Source organism: Dermacentor andersoni, chromosome 4 (genome assembly GCF_023375885.2).
Source record: "Dermacentor andersoni chromosome 4, qqDerAnde1_hic_scaffold, whole genome shotgun sequence".
Taxonomy (NCBI): domain Eukaryota; kingdom Metazoa; phylum Arthropoda; class Arachnida; order Ixodida; family Ixodidae; genus Dermacentor; species Dermacentor andersoni.
The window spans coordinates 151,308,880-151,329,018 of NC_092817.1; the positions used below are offsets into that span (position 1 = coordinate 151,308,880).

General features: G+C 46.8%; 1 protein-coding gene across 2 annotated transcripts in view; it reads right to left on the reverse strand.

The window, feature by feature from the left end:
* The window catches only part of LOC126537799 (uncharacterized), a 213,508-nt gene that overhangs the window by 12,089 nt on the left and 181,280 nt on the right, over positions 1-20,139 (reverse strand). For both annotated transcript variants that reach the window (XM_055074554.2, XM_055074553.2), the window contains one exon: positions 7,893-8,002. In XM_055074554.2, coding sequence (XP_054930529.1) covers positions 7,893-8,002 — 110 coding nt within the window. The remainder of the gene's footprint in view (positions 1-7,892; positions 8,003-20,139) is intronic.

Here is a 20,139-nt window from a genome sequence, read left to right on the forward strand (position 1 = left end):
AACAGCGCGTAAAATTGATAATTTGCTTCTAGGCGCTGCGTGCGCACGCACTGCAGGCCTAATTTAGATGTTTTCGCTTGCAGGAATTTTCACTAAAGTTGTTCTGTCTCTCTCTCTCTCCTCTCTCTTGTTTGTGATCACCTGTGTTTATGCTGCTCGTGTACTCTCCATTTGGACAGTGTCCGTACTTGCAACTTCTGTCGCTCGTGTATCATATTTTTACGCAACAAGTTTGCGGATATTGAAATACATAGCACCACCGTCGGCTAAAGCGTAAAGATATAATAAGTATATTCTCACGTTGTAATGACACAGTAGAACCATGCAGACAGCGCCAGACTCTTAGTCACGAACCCTACATTGAGCGAACACATTATTTGGCGCCAAGAAAAAACACTGCAACAGTTATTAGCCGATGAAAAACGGTCATCTGAAAAACAATGAAAATATCCGCATGTCGACAATAAAGCGAAAGCTTACACTTAATTACTTCTTTTGCTATGCTCAAGTTAAAACACAGATGCTCGGTAGCTTTCCATTGCAGAGATTTGCCGCATCCGCCGCAGCAGTTTAGGCTATCGCAAAACATATTCACTTTGAATAGCAGGGTAACTGCATTCTGTGACCATCTTTTTCATCGGAGGTGAATAACATAATGATTCACCGCAACGTGGAAGTGGCATTGGCATTCGAAAATTCAGAGTGATTACGTCAGTTCACTGCACTGCGCCTCACTGCAATAACCATTGGGCGTCTTACTTTTACTTCAGTACACTTTTGCTTGAATATGTGAGCGGTACAGTCTCTTACCTGGTCTTCTCTACGAGAGTCGCCTATTTTTCTTTTACAGGATGGCCACAATCAGCTCGTTTGCCTTGTTAACACAGCATTTCGTATGTTAAAACACGCAAACAATGACTGACTCGGTTGGAAACTTGACTTATGAAAAAGAGTGGTGTTTGTCGAAACACGGCAAGCAGTGGCATCGCACCTAGCCATTGCTAAAATAGATGAAAGCCCCACTGGAAGCTTAATTTAAATGAAAGAAAAAAGAGGAACTATTTTATTTCTAAACAAAGCCTAGTTACCTAAGCATAGCGCCGGCACAAGACTATATTTACGGTAAAGTATGTCACAAATAAGTTCGCAATTATATGGTACAAAAATGTGCATCACCGACGGAAGAAGATTGTATTTAGGTGATAAACACGGCCGGCAACCGTCAGATCAGTAGCCACAGAAGCGTGACGAAGCAATACAACCGAACCTATAACCCTTTAGACGTATTAAGTGTACAGCGTGACAATGCCTGCGTCCAAAATATTTGTCGTTCCTCCAAACGCGCACCGCAGTTTGGAGGAAGTGCCCTTACTAGAGAAAGCCCGAGTTGCGAAAATGGACAAGACAACGAAGAAAGCTCGTCATTTTAAAACAGGGGAACTCAACACAAAAATAATTTTTTTTAATTCGAGGCACAATGGCACATCAGTGTCAAATCCGGAGGGGCATAGGGAGTAGTGTCAAGAAGTTACCATTGTCAGCAGCCTGGCTGTAGCACAAAGGTGCAAACGAAACCCATATATGTTTCTCAAAAAGAAGGCTTTGCAGTTGTGCAAAGATTTGTCCTGGTCCTGGTTTCGAACCTGGGACCAATATGTTTCCGGGTCAGCCGTCCTACTAAGGTGTTCTCGTATTTGTTCGCGCGTTGTGTGCATGCGTGAATGGCGAGAGAGGCATCCGCGCAGGGGCTCTTTCTCTCAGACTCGCGAGATCTGGGAAGATTTTGCAGGGACCTTCTGCTTCTACTGTGCGTTTGCCTAGGTACTCCATTGCTCTTGTGTAAGCGCCGCCTAAGCGTCCGTCCACACGGGATCATAACGGCCGATAGAGATTTCGCAATAGCGGACGAGCCACTCTTTGTCGTCATTTATTGGCTCGTGTCACTGTGCCGCCCGTAGAATATGTTTTGTTGCTTCGCAGTGCGTCTTGGCGTGCGTCTTCAGTGCGAACAGTTGTCGGCAAGAAGGGGGAGGGGCGAGTGAGGGGCAATCTCACATGGGCACGCTCCGTGTATACGCTGTGCAGCCAGGGACAAGAGCTTAAATATAACCAGGAAATGAATGTATTTCAAGGAAATGAGTTATCGCTAACGACGTGACATTATTCATTCGTCTGCAGCTACTAAAGCGCCATCTACCTAAGCTTTAAGTTAACGTTAGCGTAATACCAGGGTTAAGGAAAAGAGCTTTACCGCTCCGCAAAAGGCCTTTGCAGAAAGCGCGTTTTAGCATAGCGTGATTGCGTAGTTTATGCACGGTACGCCGCAATTAGGCTCCAAATTTTGCATGCATAGTGCGCACAAGTGTTCTTGTCTATTCGCCAAGCTTTGCGTGCTAGTCGGAATAGTTGGAGAGGCAGCACAATGACAGGTGGGAGCGAGTTGTATTTGTACTGTCCATGCAGAGGCCTGTATGCCAATGCCTGGTGAAATCAGTACAAGCTTGCCGTCTTTGGCCTCAGAAATCGCCTGATCTCAAACCCATATGCATTCGAGTCGAGCATTCGACTTCTACGAGAGGTAGCACTTCCATCCCGGAAATTCCTCTCACTTTGTCTCGCCGCTTTTCAAATGCAAAGCGATCTTGAACACTCATCTAGATTATCCATAATGCTCTGTCGTCGAACCTGCCTGAGACTAAGCGCAAACCGTTTGCACTGTCGTTTGCTACGAACGAATCCAATTCTACAAAAAAACAACGCCAAATTCAGTTCGAAGGGGGCCGTTGGCACCACCGCCATGTTACGTAAGCAACGTAAACAATGCATACAGAATACGTTGAATCTGAAAAATAGCGTGCGTGCGCTAAACGCTTTAGGTCGTTTAGCGTTCTGCGCCTTTAGTCCCACTTTGCCGCTGCCCTGCCATTACGTTAAACAGGCTCAAATAAAAACTGTCTAGTGTCAGGCGTGCATGGCTGGGGTGCGAGACCAGAGGATGTTGATGCAGCTCATAGGCTGTGTTCGAGCTGAGACGCGAGGTGCGAGGGTCGACTCAGTGTTAAGCAGTGCGCTTCGTGGGACTGTATCCTTGTTTCTGCTTCTCTGGACTTCTGGACTTCAACAACATCTACAAATTTCGAAGTGCTGTAAATTTTCTCCTGTAAAGCGGATGTGCTATCAGACGAAATGGCATTACAACAAGCTTTGCACATACAAAGAGACACCGGGCGCCAGGCACCGCCATACATCCTGTCATGTAGAACACTTCTTTTGGCGCTGCTCTTTCAAAGGTCCCACCTTGCAACACAGATCGAGCTGTAATAAATGAGGCGCCATCGTCGCTGGTGTTTCATGATCATATTGTGTAGTCCCTGCCCTCTATTGGCGAAATCAACGAACGCGGTCCGTAGTGGCAACAGGTAGAATTAAATATGGCTATCGCCAAACAAAGCTTCACACAATCAAGAGGGCGGTTTCCTTTCAGCCACTTCTCTCTATCTTACACCAACCACTCATCTCGACTCTATACTCAGCTTGGGTGAGCTGTAGTACTACTCCACCTGGCTTACGCAATTTTGTTCTCTTGACATTTTGTCCAACACGTTTAGTGCGTCCAGGTCACTTTAACACCTGCGAACACTGCTTGATGATGTAGCAGCTAAAATTTAAACATGGCGACTTTTACTAGGAACCACATTTCCAGTTTGATAGATACGCGGTGATCTCTTCGTTAAAGAACGGCAAGAGCAACATGGTCCTAGATGTTATTGTCTATTTTGTCATCTGAACCAGTGTTATGAAAATATCAAGGCAATATCCACGTCAGCGCCAGTTTTAGCGTTTACTCATGCTTATTGCCTATTCATGCCTCATGCTAACTGCAGACGCTTTACCAAGGAAACTGGTGGATTGAGACTTGATGTCATATGTCGAGATTTAATTTGCTAGTTTATGTCTATTTATCCAGTTTATTTATTTGATATGCTCCAAGGGCCTTGCGGGCATTACATAGGTGGGAACGACAATATAGAGAGGCTACGTTCACAAAATTGTTATCAACTAAGAAAAGCGCACAAATTCCATATGGAACTGGAATATGCGGAACAAAAAATGCAATAAAATGCAGTACAATAGAAAACAAAGTAAAATACATTAGTGTGAAAGGGTAAAGATTTACAATTCTATGTCGAACAGGCGCTTCAAGTTATTGGAGGAAGATATTGTGACGTTGTAGTGACCATCAAGAACACAGCAGGAACATTTCAAATGATTGAATTAACTTTTATTGGACGAACTTTTGCCCACAAGAGCAGGTGACAATGAAACCAAAACGAAAGCGGCGAATACAGTCGGCAATCGTCGAAAATCAGATCTTCCGGTCAAGCGTGTCGACTTTTATACATGAGTCATCGAAGGTTCCAGAGAAATCGCTGTTGCACGCGCCTCTTCCAGAAAGTACTACACAATTCGCCTCGCGCATACATGCAAATCAGACTACAAAAGGATCGGCGACAGCAGGCAGGGGACAGAACTATCGGTAACACTCCCGAAAGTTTCGATACATGCCGGTGCGTCCTGCGCTCAGTGTTAACATTTGTTAGACGGCGAAACGCGGTCACCCGATGAAAGATATGCACACGTGTCAGTGTAAAATATTTCAGTTTATCGAGGGAAGATATTATGCCATTTATTGAAGGAATGTGTATATTGAGGAAGATATCGACACGATCCAGCGCCACATGAAAAAACCTCTTTCTTGTGAGACTGATGGCACTGCGTTCGGAACGCATGTGTACCGGCTTTGCCAGCACCACGACACTAGTAGTTCCCGCAGCTATCCTGCTGCAAACTACAAAACACTTCTAAAGAGAATGCCTCTGTGGCATCTTTTGAAAGAACCACGGGAAGGAGGTGACGATATGCGTCTCCACAATCCCGCTGCTATTGTGGAATATCTAACTTCACCTGCTGTGTTGCTGCTATCAATGTTACCATAATTTGTTTTTAAGTGTCAGGGTCAAGTGATGTAAAAATTCGCTGAATTACAGCTAAATTGTGCCCCAAAGTGGCTAAATTTGTCACTGAAACTTTCCCGTAAATTTTAGGCAACGGAGGCATTGTGGAACAGTATAAGGCAACGAGGCGCAAAACCTCTATCGAAACGCCTCATGCTTGCCGCAATATTCATGTGGGTTAAGGAATAAACAATGAATTTACCAACAATATGTATTAGGCTCATTCTTTACCACTATACTTTCACTATATACGACAATGAAAGCAGAAAATCAGCGTTTATCATCAGATATTGAGGTTAAAAAGGCAGCACGATACAAAAGAACCGAGTAATCTGATTTTTCTAGCACGCCAGGACACTTGGTCTATCGTATTATTTCTGCGAAGTTCCTGTTTCTCTGCGCTCCTGAAAGGAAAGCTGAATCGCGTGACACTCAATTGGTGAAATGTAAAAACGGCGATCAACATTACGTGACCTTCATGGATATCAAATATATTGCCCCTTGATCCACCTGGAAGTTCCTCGCCGTATTGATTTGCCAAAAAACTGAAATGAGCAAGCCGTGTGCTGAGACTCGCGTGAACTAGTCCCAGTCACATCAGTAGCTACGCCACTTTTCAGTCAACCTGTCTTGTTGTTCACTTGGTGCGTTCTAAATGTCACCATAAAATTGATTGCAATAAGTTCAGTAAACCTCAACTCTTGCAAATGGCCATCGATCGGACGTATTTAGCGAAAGTGTAGAACATGGAGCGTTAACGCCGATTTAAATTATTTCCGTAACGTACAAAGAAAAAAAACACAAGCATTTCTTTAAAGACACATATTATCCGGTGATAACCAGAGGGATTAACCTCCATGCTGTTAAACAGCAGTGTGCAGACCACCGATGGGAAGGAAACCGCTGCCTCCTAATGGTCACCAAGTCGACGCGTCACGCAGCCGATTTCGGCCGCTTGCATGCAGGTTATGAATAATAAAGCGCATTTTATACGACCAATTTCGAAGCAAGTTTCTTGTCTTGGAACTCGCTAAACTGTCACCAATTGGTCTGTGCCATCGTTAACGAAATGGGCCGCTTGCTAGGCAATGAGTGAATGAACTTTATTTGAGAAACCAAGCTGGTTGTTTCTCAACGGTAGGCTAGAAAGAAACGTGTCGCCGAAGAGACCGGACAGTCGCTAGATCTAGGGACAAGGTCTATAAAATGGCAACACTTGTGACTTTCCTGTCACGCGCAGATGTAGTCGCTCACCTACACGCAATGAGAACTGGACGCGACAGGACGAATAGCCTGTGTATACAGGCGAGGTCCGTTAATGGGCGCACAATTAACAGAGGGTGCTACTGAGTTTATTCAGATCGCCTACTCTGATTGCCATTGACTGAACGACACTTTCCTTGTCCCTCTCATATTTCTTTTCTCTACACCTTTCCATGTGCAGGGTAGCCAATTAGACGTTCTTGCGGATAACCCCTCAGCATTACGTTCGTGCTCTCTCTGTTTGTGTTTGTGCGTGTGTACTGGTTTGACGTCACAGTTGCCCTTCAACCCGCTAGGGACTACTACAACCGGCATCTGCGGAACAATATAGAGGCACTCGTCATTAAAAATTGGTCTGTTCAGTTACTCAAGGACTGCAGCTGTTTATGCAAAATGAGCGGATGCTCGCTATGTGTCGTTTTCCACACAGTCGGCATTTGCCGCTTCTCCTGCGCAGGTGGCGACTTGGATTGCACCAAGCGCTGCCTTGCTGCCGTAGGCATTTAAAAACAATAACCGTATGCCATTATATCAGTCTGCTTTCTTTACCGATAGTATCTCCACTAAACAGTATGCGTGGCCTCAGATGTTAATCAACTAGTATTCCTCGATGCCGGCGCGATTTTTCAAGCAAATTCGCATTCCGGGGTTGTCGTTGGTATATCGCGGCACGATTCCTTCGCAGGATTTGGATGTGTTTCTTCTTTTTTTTTTTTTAGAGCGCAGCTCTTACTGGCCCGTTCCTGCGGCGAACGTCGGCGGCAGCGGCGGCGGTGTAAGCGAGCGAACGAGCACAGCGAAAGATGAAAGTGCGAACGCGGAGCGGGAGGCGAAAGACGCGAGCCGCGTACGGCGGAGACCTATGAGAGCGGCCCCTTCAGTGGTTTCATGCGAACCCGTCCGATCACTCGATAAGTACACGTATCTGGTGCAGCCGAACCACTCTTTTCGTACTATCGTCTGCTCGCGTCAGCTCTCGCTCGCGTTTGTTTGGTTTGCTTGGTTTGGTCTCGTTCGCGCTTGTTTCGATTGTCGTGGTTTGCGATTGTTTTTTTTTAATCTGGTTGTATGCGCGATGTGAACTGCGTAGGGCTTTGTGGGATCCAAGCGGCACCAGCGATTCCACTAGAACCTTCGACGAGCCATGTATAAGAGCCGACGTGCTTGACCCGCAGGTCAGATTTTCGACGATTGCCGACTCTGCTACATGTCACGCTCAACTTCGATGCCTCAATATACCGCGAAATGAAAACATGTATAGAGCGGCGCTCAACTCCTCGCATTAGGGAATATCGTAATCGTCGGTGAACCTTTTTTTGCGTGTTTTTTTTTTAATCGCCTCTCACAAAAATGCTGTTTATGACGGTGGTGACACTGTAAAATATCTATAACGGACATATCGTCGCATTCGAGAATTTTAAGCTCCAACCGGCCATTAGCTACGACTTTTGTGTCATGCCAATTTGAAAGAAACGAAACTTTATTAATTTTTCTGTCTACTCTCTTGACGGCAACCTATATGTTTGTTTGCTCACACCACCGGCAATAATTTTTCAGGGCTCCGCGTTGGAGCTAACTGGGCCTGCTCTTCGTATATTGAAAATGAATACTCACTCTGTCCCCGGAAGCCACGCTCCATACCAAAGTACATAGCCTCCCACGGCGACCTGAACGTTCACGTGAGGAAAAAAGAAGTCTGCGTTTGGGTTGTAGAATGGGGGAATCTGTAAAAAGCAGCGAGTTCTACTTAATAGCGCTAAAAAATCTTCACATTTATTTCTGCCACTTTGTTTGCCGAGCATAACAGCGCAGGGCATTTCACAAGGAGCGAAGCTCAATCTTTACAAAAAAGGAAACTAATATGCCCACACATAGAGTGATACCGCCGACTGAGTATAGTTCGGAGTGGGCGTCCTCATTCGGCCGTCAAGAAGTTGTTAGACTATATTTACAATTGGACTCGTAAAATTGCTTATAAGTTAACTTATCGTTTCTCTTATACAGAGCGCGCTATTCGGCAAATTCGGCAAACATGGCTATTCTGTGAAGTTGAGGTACGATTACATTTTTACCGAAAATGTCGGTTACAACTGCGATGAAGGCTGACGTTCGTTAGAAAAAGCCGCCGGAAACCTGCCTGTTGCATGACTAATTCCCAGTTGAGGGTCTCAACCAAATGTTCAGTGAACAACAACAGCGACAATAATCCCATCGCTCGAGTTATGTACTGTATCAAGTTTATTCTCTTTTTCACTCTCTCTCGACTACTACGTCCCTGCCTCGATAATATTCTCTGTCGCTGCCTGAACTTCTTACTTTAAACACTAACTAACGGAGCCTAACCAACAAATCTGCACAGGTTTGATCACTCGTGTCTTCTTCCTAGCCTCATTATTGGAACTGCAGAAACGTGGGTACATGAACGAATGTCAGATTTCGAATTCCTCTTACCTCGTTACGTCTGCATACGGAAGGACCGTACCAACAGTAAAGGTTGACCTGCGGCCCTTCCATTTCGCTCTGGCCTTATTAAGTTCCTTGGACTATTACAGAGCCTACGGCGCACATTGCGTACGTCAGAGCACTACGTCTATAAATCCGGCTAGCACGCTTATATTGACATGACTTGACTGTGGACCTCAAACACTTTTATTTTTATCTTCCAGATGGCGCAGCAGGTTTACGTAGGTTTAGTTACGAGGGCAGTCTCATGTACTCAGCGCCTTGTCGTGGCACACGACGCCGCGTTCCGCAATGTATTTGCCTGCTGCGTACTCATCGTCATGGCACAGTGCTGAAGCTCTCTATTATCACTTGCCTAATCACTCTATTATCACGGCCTAATCGGTATGGTGTAGGCTATAGTATTTACATAAGCGGCATTTCACTGTTTTCATTTTCCATTCATCTCCCAAACAGTTCTCCCGAGTTGCTTGCACTATTTTGAGACATTATGCCAGGTCACAGGGTTGGTAATTTTGGCTTTCTCCTTATGAGCGAATTTAGTGTCCTGATATTCGTTGGCCGACGAAGAGAAAGTAGCACTGAGGAACTGTAACCGACGAACGCGCACTCTCTTGGTTCTTTACAGAAGGGTGCCATGAATCACGGGAAGGAGGCCGCTGTACGAGCAACCGATCGTGGACCGACTTCGCCATAAGCGCGGCGAAATTTGAAGTGCCGCTGCCCGAGTCGTCGCCGCCGCAACCGAAGCCTTGCAAGAAATCAAACCGACGCCTACCGACTTGCAGGTACTATTAGCCGACCTCCATGACAAACATCGTTGCCTTACCGAAACTAACGCCAAAATTGAAGAGCTCGCAATTGACGATGACGCATACGAAGCCAAGTTTACCCAGCTGCTTCAATAGCACAAGAAGATCCGTCACGCCGTCAACCAGGTTCAACTTTACCTTAATTCCCACGCCGTTTTTGGATCTCTACCGATGGCCACCAGCCCTTTGAGAGGAAAGCAGTGCATCCAGGCGGTATACTCGGTAAGCTTCCGAACGTCCGCGCGAACGCCAGAACACGGCCGCAGAGCAAGTAACAACTACCGAAGCATCAAGCCGAAGCGAAGGCAGAGTGTCAACTGATCCTAAACAACGACAAATTGATTGTCGACGGGGACCCCCAGACCACGACTACAAAAAAGGACATGTTCGAGCTGCGAGTTGCTATACCACGCATCTCTATTTACAGCAATCCGTGAGGCCAAACCAATCGTCCTTCGGCGTACGTGGAACATGTCAACGACCAGCGGCATATAGTACGAACCGACTTGGACGACCATCTGTACCCACCTGCCCACTCGCGCTACATTGTGCTCACGGTGCGCTATCCCCAGAGCCTGTCCAGTGAACATAGGAAACACAGCCGTCGAAATTGCTGCCACACTTGCTACTGTCCCAACCTTCGCCGCAGCGAGGAAAAGGAACACCACTGACGAAGCCGTAGCCTCAAAACCAGCATATCTAACAGCGTTAAGGGCTTCTTAGAGCCTCTTCCACAACAAAGAGGCTACAGTCTACCACAACAACCACCAGAAGAACGCCTTTTTTGGCATTGAGAAATACTGCTGCGTGCAACCACCCTGGTTCAGGTCGTTCCGGCGTCAGCGCTGTTCCATCGAGTATGTCACGACTCTGAATGGGTCGTAAGCTACTGCACGGACATCTTCGGCCAAGGTCACCTTATTGACCAGCAGAGCTGCATCCCGCCGACAGCACCGGCAACAGCATCACAGCCAGAGCTTCGAGCCGTGGTGGTGGGCAAGACATCATCGCTACGACTCTTAACGTCGACGACTTCTGGCATGGTCGAGCGAATGTGTGCAATGACACTGTTATAACCTTCTGTGGACCGCCGTGCCAGCGTACCACTAATGTAAACATCACTTATAGCGCGTGCATAGACAGACGGAACGAAAGAACGACGAAGAGAAACGCTGACTTCCAACTGATCTTTATTTTAAGTAACAAGCATATAAGCAAAGACACCAAACCAAAAGCGCTCCCTCCAAAGCGCAAAGCCAGCACGAGTACGCATTCAAAATCTAGAGAAACCACAACCGGGCCTCCTTAAGATGAATGAGCGCGCATGTGGGACCTCAGAAACGAAAGGGCTTTATCTCTAATGAAATTGACGGCTTATTAGCCGAGTCACCTTGAGCGATCGCTGCTGCTTGAATGATAAGTCTAGCGCAGAAGGGTTGCGTTTTGGGCGAGCTGGTTGTACATCATGCTTTAGAGACTTATGCGCGCACAAAGACAGGACGTCGAACGAAACGGTACTACAGTAACAAGTTTCGGTTTCTCCGGAACATCTGGTTATGCAGTTGTCACACGTTTTCTGTTGTTTTTTGGTTGCGTTATATATATATATATCATGTCGCTGTCAAAATAAAAGCCAGTTGAAGTTTGCGCATGTTGTGTGTCCCTTCTTCATTCAACGTCCCATGTTTGCGCGCTCATAAGTCTATAAAGAATAATACCCGTGTCACACGGGCAACTCGGATCTCCTTCCAACTTCCTTCCCTTAAAGGACTGCAAGGGAGTTTCACCTCAAAGGAGTTAGCTCCGTGTCACACGGCCTATAAGCGAGCTTTTCAAAGCTGCCGCTTGTGACCCATTAGGCGCTGCTCAGCTCGTACGCAGTCATGAAAGAAACACGTTATATATTGCTAAAAAACTTGGGTTACTTGTATTTTCTTACAAAATACAAGTAACCATTTCAAAAATGCCATCTATCTTAAGGAAAAAAATTCCGAGAACGCCCGGTTCGAGAGTCGAATGTAGCTGCTCAACTCAAATGTATTTGTCAGTGCTCAAATACTATATTATATGCAATAAAAACATCTATAATTGCTGGTAAATGTGAAATTGACAAAAATGAGGGTGATTTCTTGACTCGAAATTCAAGCACACTGGGAACAAGAGTACTCCCTTCAGTCTGCAAGGGAGATCTTCCATCTCCTTTCGCTAGGAACTTCCTTAAACTTTGTTTGCTAAAGGACTGCCGTGTGACACGGCGCGCATCTCCCTCGAGATAAAGACGTCCTTGGTTGAAGGGAGTTAAAAGGACTTTAGCCGCGTCCGTGTGACAGGGGTATAAGTCTAGTGTGTTGATTAGGATGCCTAGCTAAGATACTAGTCTTCCCAAAGAGCGAAATGCAACCTCACTATGCGCAATGGACACACTCTTCTCGCCCTTTGCGCACTTTATTGCTATGGTCTTGCAATCGAAAATTTAGACATCTACCTGTCTACCTGTCTATATAAGACCTGCAGACGAGGCCTTATATAGGAGGCGCTTTTTGCCTTGGTGTCTTGGTATATGTGCTTGTTACTCAAACTAAAAATCAGCTGGAAGGCCGCGCTTGTCTTCGTCGTTCTTTTGGTCCCTCTGCGTGTGTACACGCTGTAAGCGATGTTTACAATCGAATATCAACGAGCCCGTACCCAAACACTGCTTCATCAACAGCAACGCACGCCTTGGGAGCGCTTACTTCTAGAACGAAAACGACTGAGAAGAAAACGACCATGAAGAAAACGAAGGAGTCCCCTTGGACGGGTCCTCCCGTCACTAGGGCGGCGTCGGAAGATTCAAGGGCTTACGTTCCGGCCTGGTGGGACGCCAGCAGCATGCAGGTCAAAAGCGTGGCAGTTTGGGCGAGTTGGTATGTCATGACTGTTTTAGGCTTGTAGCGCCGCTCAGGACGAGCAAAAAAGGAAGGAGGGAGGGGTAATCAAAGGGAACGGAAAACAGGGTGAGCGCTGGTTTGCCGAGTGTATAAGTAAGTCTTGTGTCACGAAATAAACCATCAGTTGGAAGTTAGCGCTCACTCTGTTTTCCGTTCCCTTTGATTACCCCTACCTCCTTCCTTTTTTGCTCGTGCTGAGCTGCGCTACAAGCCTAAAACAGCAGCATGCAGCTCGTTAGGTTGTTGCGGAGTCGTACAACAACGATGACAAGGACGTGTAAGAGTTGCGCCGAGTCAACCGACGCCAGCTGGAGTACGTGGTAGGCAAGAAAAAGTTAAGCAAGTTCGTCCAGAGCCATGATTCAATGGAGAAAACAAACGCGACAGACCTCAAGATCATGCTCGCGACTCAACGCCTTAGTTTGTTGCAAGCCCATTTGAGGAGCTCCGACGCAGCCGTATATTTACAAAAAGAGAAAATTTAAGAAGACCACGTGGCACCACTGTCATCAAGGACCATCTCGTCCGTTGCCCGCAGATGGCTATGTGTTGAGCACAGAAGAGAAAGTAGCACCGAGCCATATCCTACGGACGCGCTGTCGTTTCGTTCTTTAAATTGATCATCATTGTCCCCTATTAATCACCATGATTTAACTCACAAGAAATTGAATAATTTTCGTCTTTCTCATGGCGTAACTCAAAATATCATGATACAATTTGGTCAAACTCTTCACTACACCTGGTACTGCATTACACTAAACGAAGGAATTTCAGGCCACAAATGTGTATGCCCCGTTTCAAAGATGCATTTTGCCTTTTCCACCTTCCACGACATTATTAACCGCGATGACCTTTCTATTGCAATACACCCTTGCAGACAGCTACGGCTTGATTTCGAGGATTTAGGAAGGCGTGTTACATGACATTCTCGTACTTTGTCTCGAGAGCATTGTTAAGTTGTTAATCACTTGGTTTCTTGAATAAAATAAAAAGAAGTATTTTTGAGATTTGTCAGATAAGTCCGAATTTATTGCATTTATCCCTGCGCTTTCGCCGACTAAGGCGCTGAAATCGGTCAAGTAACCGTGATGTTTCTGGCTTGCTAACCAGATTAGAGGAGGAGCTTCGTTTATCCGTTTAAGAACTGCGGCTGCTCAAAATGTCACGTCGACCCGTAGTGCAACCCTGTGGAAATCTTCAAAACATATGAACGTCTTTGAGGATGATACTACTGACTAGGAAAATTCATATCACAAGAAGTCAACAAACACTGAAACCAAGGACAACATGGGGGAAATTACTTGTACTTAATAAAAGAAATAAAGAAACGATAAATTAATGGAAAATAACGTGGATGAAAGAACAACTTGCCGCAGGTGGGGAAGGATCGCACAACCTTCGCATTTCGGTTGTGATGCTCTACCAATTGAGCTACCGCGGCGCCATTTCCCCAACCATTTTCTTGGGTATTCCTGTTGCCTAGCAGAGCTCTGGGAGAGCGAAATGGAAGGTTGTGGGATCGTTCCCCACCTGCGGCAACTTGTTTCTTCATCCACTTCAATTTCCATTAATTTATGGTTTCTTTATTTCATTTATTAAGCATAATTAATTTCCCCTATGTTGTCCTTGGTGTCAGTGTTTGTTGGCTTCTTGTGATATGAATAATAAAAATCGGGCCCCTCGGTTAACCCCCTTTCTTCTCGTTTATTACATAACGAGGGTCTCGAATCCGGCAACATTGATGCCTTCAGGTAGCATGTGTGGTTTTATTGACCGGTTGCCTTCACCCCAAAAAAGATCACGTTCTCGTGACGCATGCGGCAGAAAGGATGTTCTACATCCGCTGCCAATGTCTGTGGATGGTGGCGCTGGCTAACACTCCCAGGGTTCTGCAAGAAAACATGAATACGCAAGAAAGCGGATGGGAAAACGGCGCCGCGGTAGCTCAATTGGTAGAGCATCGCACGCGAAAGGCGAAGGCTGTGGGATCGTCCCCCCCCCACCCCCCCCCCCCCCATGCGGCAAGTTGTTTTTTCATCCACTTTAATTTTCATTATTAGTTGTTCCTTTATTTCATTCAATAAGCACAAGCAATATCCCCTATGTTGTCCTTGGTGTCAGTGTTTGCTGGCGTCTTGCGACATGAATAATAAAAATTGGGCCCCTCGGTTAACCTCTGTCTTTCTTTTCGTTTGGCTACGTATATGCGTCTCGTGTTTCAGCCGGGACAGTGCAGCTGCTTCCTTGCCCAACGCGGCCCTTTGGCCGTACGTGCATTGGCGTCTCCGGAATGCTTCCAGTGATGTCCACCTGTGGGTCATAGGTGATGTCCACCTTGGGTCATAGCAGAATTGGGTTCCAGCAGAACGTTCTGACACGGACAGGAAGAGACGACGAAACACGCTGGGTTGTACGTAGCAGAATTGGTTTCCAGCAGATTTCCGTGTCAGAACGTTCTGCTGGAAACCGATTCTGCTGTGTACAACCAACGAGCTCACGCAAGCACTATTCGTTGGGTCATCTTCGCCATCGACCATCTTGCGCCATAAGCCATGCGCTGAAACCGCTGCGCTCGCTGCTGCCACGGTGCCCGAAATTTCCTGTTTTCTGCTCCACTGTTTCACCGCCTGTCATGGCCTACCTGGTGAACTCGTCAGCGACAGAGGGCGCATATTTTTGTCTGAGGTTGTAGAAGCTCTGTTTGCTCAGTGTTATGCTATTCATCGAACTATTGGCATTAACCACCCGCAGACATGTGGTTTCACCGAGCAGTTATTTATTTATTTATTCATTCCTTCATTTATTGAAAGATGCCCTCAGGATCATATGGTACTAAAGAAGGGAGTGGTTACAAAGTAGCAGAGCGAATCAAACAAACGAACAAGTGCATTGACTTCTGGTAATTCGAAGATTCTCCTAATTATAGTATGTAGCTAATGTTTCGAAATAAAGCCTGTTATCGGTGATGGCTACAATATTTGAGGGTAGGAGGTTCCATTCCTGAGATATGCCGGGAGTATAAAGACTGAAAGAAAGACTTCGTGCGGCATGAATCAATTCCTACCTTTCTGCGATGATCGACGCGGTTTGAAATGTACTGAGGCCCCAGTATGAAGTATTCTCGGGAGGGGTGGTGTTATGAAAATCTTATCAAGTAGTCAAAGACAGGCAACTTTGGGGCGCTTAGCTAGTGGAATAAGTGCTAGGGTAGTTTTCATTGAGGTTACACTCGCTGTGCAGTTATAATTAGAAAGAATGAAATGGATGGGCTTATTTGGTAATAGTCCAAGGGAAGTAATGAGACTACCATGACTGCGATCCCATGTTGCAGTGCACATTCAAGTTTCGAGCCTATTAGGGTCTCATAAACTGTAATTTTAAAGTAGGCGGTGCTTTGGAAAAGTTGCGCCATATCTACCCGAGTGTGCAGTTTGCATTGTTGATGACGCACTCCAAATGAATGGTACGATTTAAAGTATTTGTAATGTGTAACACCAGTATATTTGTATGCCGTGACGAAATATAGGAGATAGGTATGATGGTAGATTATAGTAGAATTAGATCTAGATACACGCATTATTTTACATTTGTTAATATTTATTTACATTAGCCACTTCCTGCACCAGTTTCAGTTCAGTTTCAGTTTATTGATGCGCTTGAAATGTTTTACAGAAAAAGTAACTCTAGGAGGTCCCATAGTCAAAGACTGGAGAGAGACCTCCAACAATAAATAAATATAAAAAGTACACTTAATACGGTTAACAACAGCAGTAGCAATCCTAGGAACAGAAAGTATTAACAAAGAAAGTCGAGTCACAGCAATAACAATAAAGTATAAAAACAAAAATCGGATCCTAGGAGTAGAATTCTACATACAGAAGCGTAAAAAATATATACAACACAATCACTTTCCCAACAAGTGGTGACGAATTTTCCTCTTAATTAAATGAATGGACGGAGATGATTTAATGGAGGGTGGTAGTGAATTCCATATTGATGTTGCCAAAAAGTTCGCAGTAAATTTGCCGTAGTTAGTCCTTGGTTTCGGTAAGAGGTAGTTATTATGGGTGTGAAAATCGAGTGCCAGTGAAATGCGGGGTTTGGTCTTTTGTTATCAACAAAATTGGTAATTATCGACAAAGTCAACTACATTATCCAGGTATCAGTGTCGTTAATTGTACCGAAGATAACACAATCATCTGCGAACAGATGTATGTTAGAAGATATTATAACTGAACCCTGGGGGACATGGTCGCCACGTACATCGCACCTGACGACACTGACTGGTACCTGTTATTTTGACTGTCATTCTGCCATTTGTTACCCGAGAGCACCTTCATTAGGACGGGAACAAACAGCGCTTCCACGGGATGAAGTGAAGACGACAGACAAGGTCCTGGATTCGTCCTGTTTGTTCCCGTCCCTTATGATTTACCAACCATCCCAGTCCAGCACACTCCTATACAACATTGCCAGTCAGCTAACCATGGGCTTATCCCCTTCCATTTGCTTTACAGCCGTCGCCCGCCGCATACCATGGCCACCGCACAGTCCTACAGTGTCGAGCTTTTGGTGTCTGTGCCCGTTTCTACGACCACATGCTATGTCGAAGAGTTCCAAAAGTTAACGCACAATTTCACTACCCCTGACCAACAGCCTCAGAAAAGGCTGCATGTCGCCCACGCTGCACAACCTGTTTTCTATACCGACGACCTACATGAATTCTCATTACCGAGCCACGCTGCTGGCCTGTCTCGCAAGTTTCTTCCTCGGTTCGACGGGCATTGTCGCATCAACCACACTTGGGTGCATAGGCGGCGACTACGGGGGAGGGAGGGGGGTGGGGGGGGGGGTCCGGGGCCCAAGCCAAGCTGGGAGGGGGCAGAGCTCCTCTCCCCGGTGATGCCGAAGTCAACCCCCCCCCCCCCCCCAGACACACACCTGAAGTGTCATTAGCTGAATTTTGTCACCAGCATCATTGATGTTTCTTTTGCTTGCCTCTACCTTTTGACATAAAATTTTATTGTGGCTAATATCTTACTCAATCAGTGTTGGCACTTACGTGCACGGCTTTTAATTCATGTATATATGTAGTTTCCCTTTACTTTTGCAAATCCTCACAACAGGAGGACAAGGGCATTAGAAGCACTAGCGGCGGCTGCCTCATCTGTATTTCCTCACTTCAACATGGTTTTAAATTTCCACTTTAGATACCATGCACATACACAATATATTTACATATTGTCACGTGGTGGTGACGTTGAAGAGCACAGTAGCAATACTGTGAAAGACAAAACGAACTTTTATTGGGCGAACCTGTGCCCACAAAAACAGGCTACACTTATAGCACAACGAGAGCGGCGAACACGGTCGGCGATCGTCGAAAATCTGATCAGCGGGTCAAGCGCGTCGGCTTTTATGCACGAGTCGTCGAATGTTCCAGAGTAATCGCTGGGACCCGCGTGCCTTCCACAAAGTTCTACATTATTCGCGTCGCGCACACATGCGATCAGATTACACAAGGTTCGGTCACAGACAGCGGATGGAAGCATCGATAACATTCCAGAAACTTCCGATACATGGAGGCGCGTGCTGCGCTGTGCGATAACATCCGTTATGCGGTGAAACATGTCGCCCGATAAAGACAAGCAAGTACACGTGTCAATACCCCCCTCTTAAAGAGCATCGACCCGATGCTGCTAACAAAAGTAATAGATGAAAACACCCGTAGCAAAGAAAACAACAAAATAAGGAGGTTCGTCAGCGTCCGTAAAATGGTTTAAGACGCACCACGTCGACCACTTCAGATCGTGCGCGGCGCCGCTGTGAATGCGAAATGCCATCTGGCACGACCTCAGTCCAGTGCGCCAATACGTCGAATGACCTTGTAGGGTCCGAAATAGCGTCGCAATAGTTTCTCACTCAGTCCTCGTCGGCGTATCGGGGTCCAAACCCAAACACGGTCGCCGGGCTGGTACTCGACGAAGCGTCGTCGGAGGTTGTAGTGTCGGCTGTCGGTCTCCTGTCGGTTCTTGATCCGTAGGCGGGCGACCTATCGGGTTTCTTCGGCGCACTGGAGATAGGTAGCGACGTCAAGATTCTCCTCGTCAGTGACGTGCGGCAGCATGTCGTCGAGCGTCGTCGTCGGGTTCCTGCCGTAAACCAACTTGAACGACGTGATCTGTGTTGTACATACTGCAGGACCGCGTCCCAAGTCTTATGCTCGACGTCGAAGTACATTCCTAGCTTGTCGACGAGGGTCTTGTTCAGGCGCTCCGTGAGACCGTTCGTCTGTGCGTGGTAGGCAGTTGTCCTCCTGTGCCTTGTCTGACTATATTGCAGAATGGCTTGGGTGAGCTCTGCTGTAAAAGCCGTTCCTCTGTCGGTGATGAGGACTTCTGGGGCACCATGTCGCAGCAGGATGTTCTTGACGAAAAATTTCACCACTTCGGCTGCGCTTCCTTTTGGTAGAGCTTTAGTTTCGGCGAAGCGGGTGAGATAGTCCGTCACTACGACTATCCACTTATTCCCGGATATTGACGTCGGAAACGGCCCCAACAAATCCATCCCGATCTGCTGGAATAGTCGGCGAGGAGGTTCGATCGACTGTAGTAATCCTGCTTGCCTTCTCGGTGGTGTCTTTCGTCGCTGACAGTCTCGGCATGTCTTGGCGTAACGGGCAACGTCGGCGGTCAGACGCGGCCAGTAATACCTTTCCTGTATCCTCGACAGCGTCCGGGAGAATCCGAGGTGCCCAGCGGTTGGATCGTCGTACAGGGCGTGCAGTACTTCTGGACGCGGCGCTGACGGTACAACAAGAAGGTAGCTGGCGCGGACTGGTGAGAAGTTCTTCTTCACGTGCAGGTTGTTTTGTAGCGTGAACGAAGACAACCCACGCTTAAATGCCCTAGGGACAACGTCGATGTGCCCTTCCAAACACTCGACGAGGCATTTTAGCTCCGGGTCTCTTCGTTGCTGTTTAGTGAAGTCTTCCGCGCTTATTATTCCAAGGAAGGCGTCGTCGTCCTCGTCGTCTTGCGGCGGGGATCGATGGGGGCGCGTGATAAGCAGTCGGCGTCAGAGTGTTTTCTTCCGGGCTTGTACATTACCGTGACGTCATATTCTTGCAGTCTGAGGCTCCACCGCGCCAGCCGTCCTGAAGGGTCCTTTAAGTTAGCTAGCCAACACAACGCGTGATGGTCGCTGATGACTTTGAATGGCCTGCCATAGAGTTAAGGGCGGAATTTCGCTGTAGCCCAAATGATGGCGAGGCATTCTTTTTCAGTCGTAGAATAATTGCCTTCCGCTTTTGACAGCGACCGGCTAGCGTAAGAGATCACCCGTTCAAGTCCGTCTTTCCTCTGGACTAGGACGGCACCGAGGCCTAGGCTACTGGCGTCAGTGTGGATTTCGGTATCGGCGTCCTCATCGAAGTGTGCAAGTACCGGCGGCGACTGCATGCGTCGTTTGAGTTCTTGAAATGCGTCGGCCTGCGGCGTTTCCCACTTGAACTCGACATCACATTTGGTTAGATGTGTTAGCGGCTCCGCGATGCGTGAAAAGTCCTTGACAAAGTGCCTATAGTAGGCACACATGCCGAGGAATCTGCGCACTGCCTTCTTGTCGATTGGCTGCGGGAACTTTGCGATGGCAGCTGTC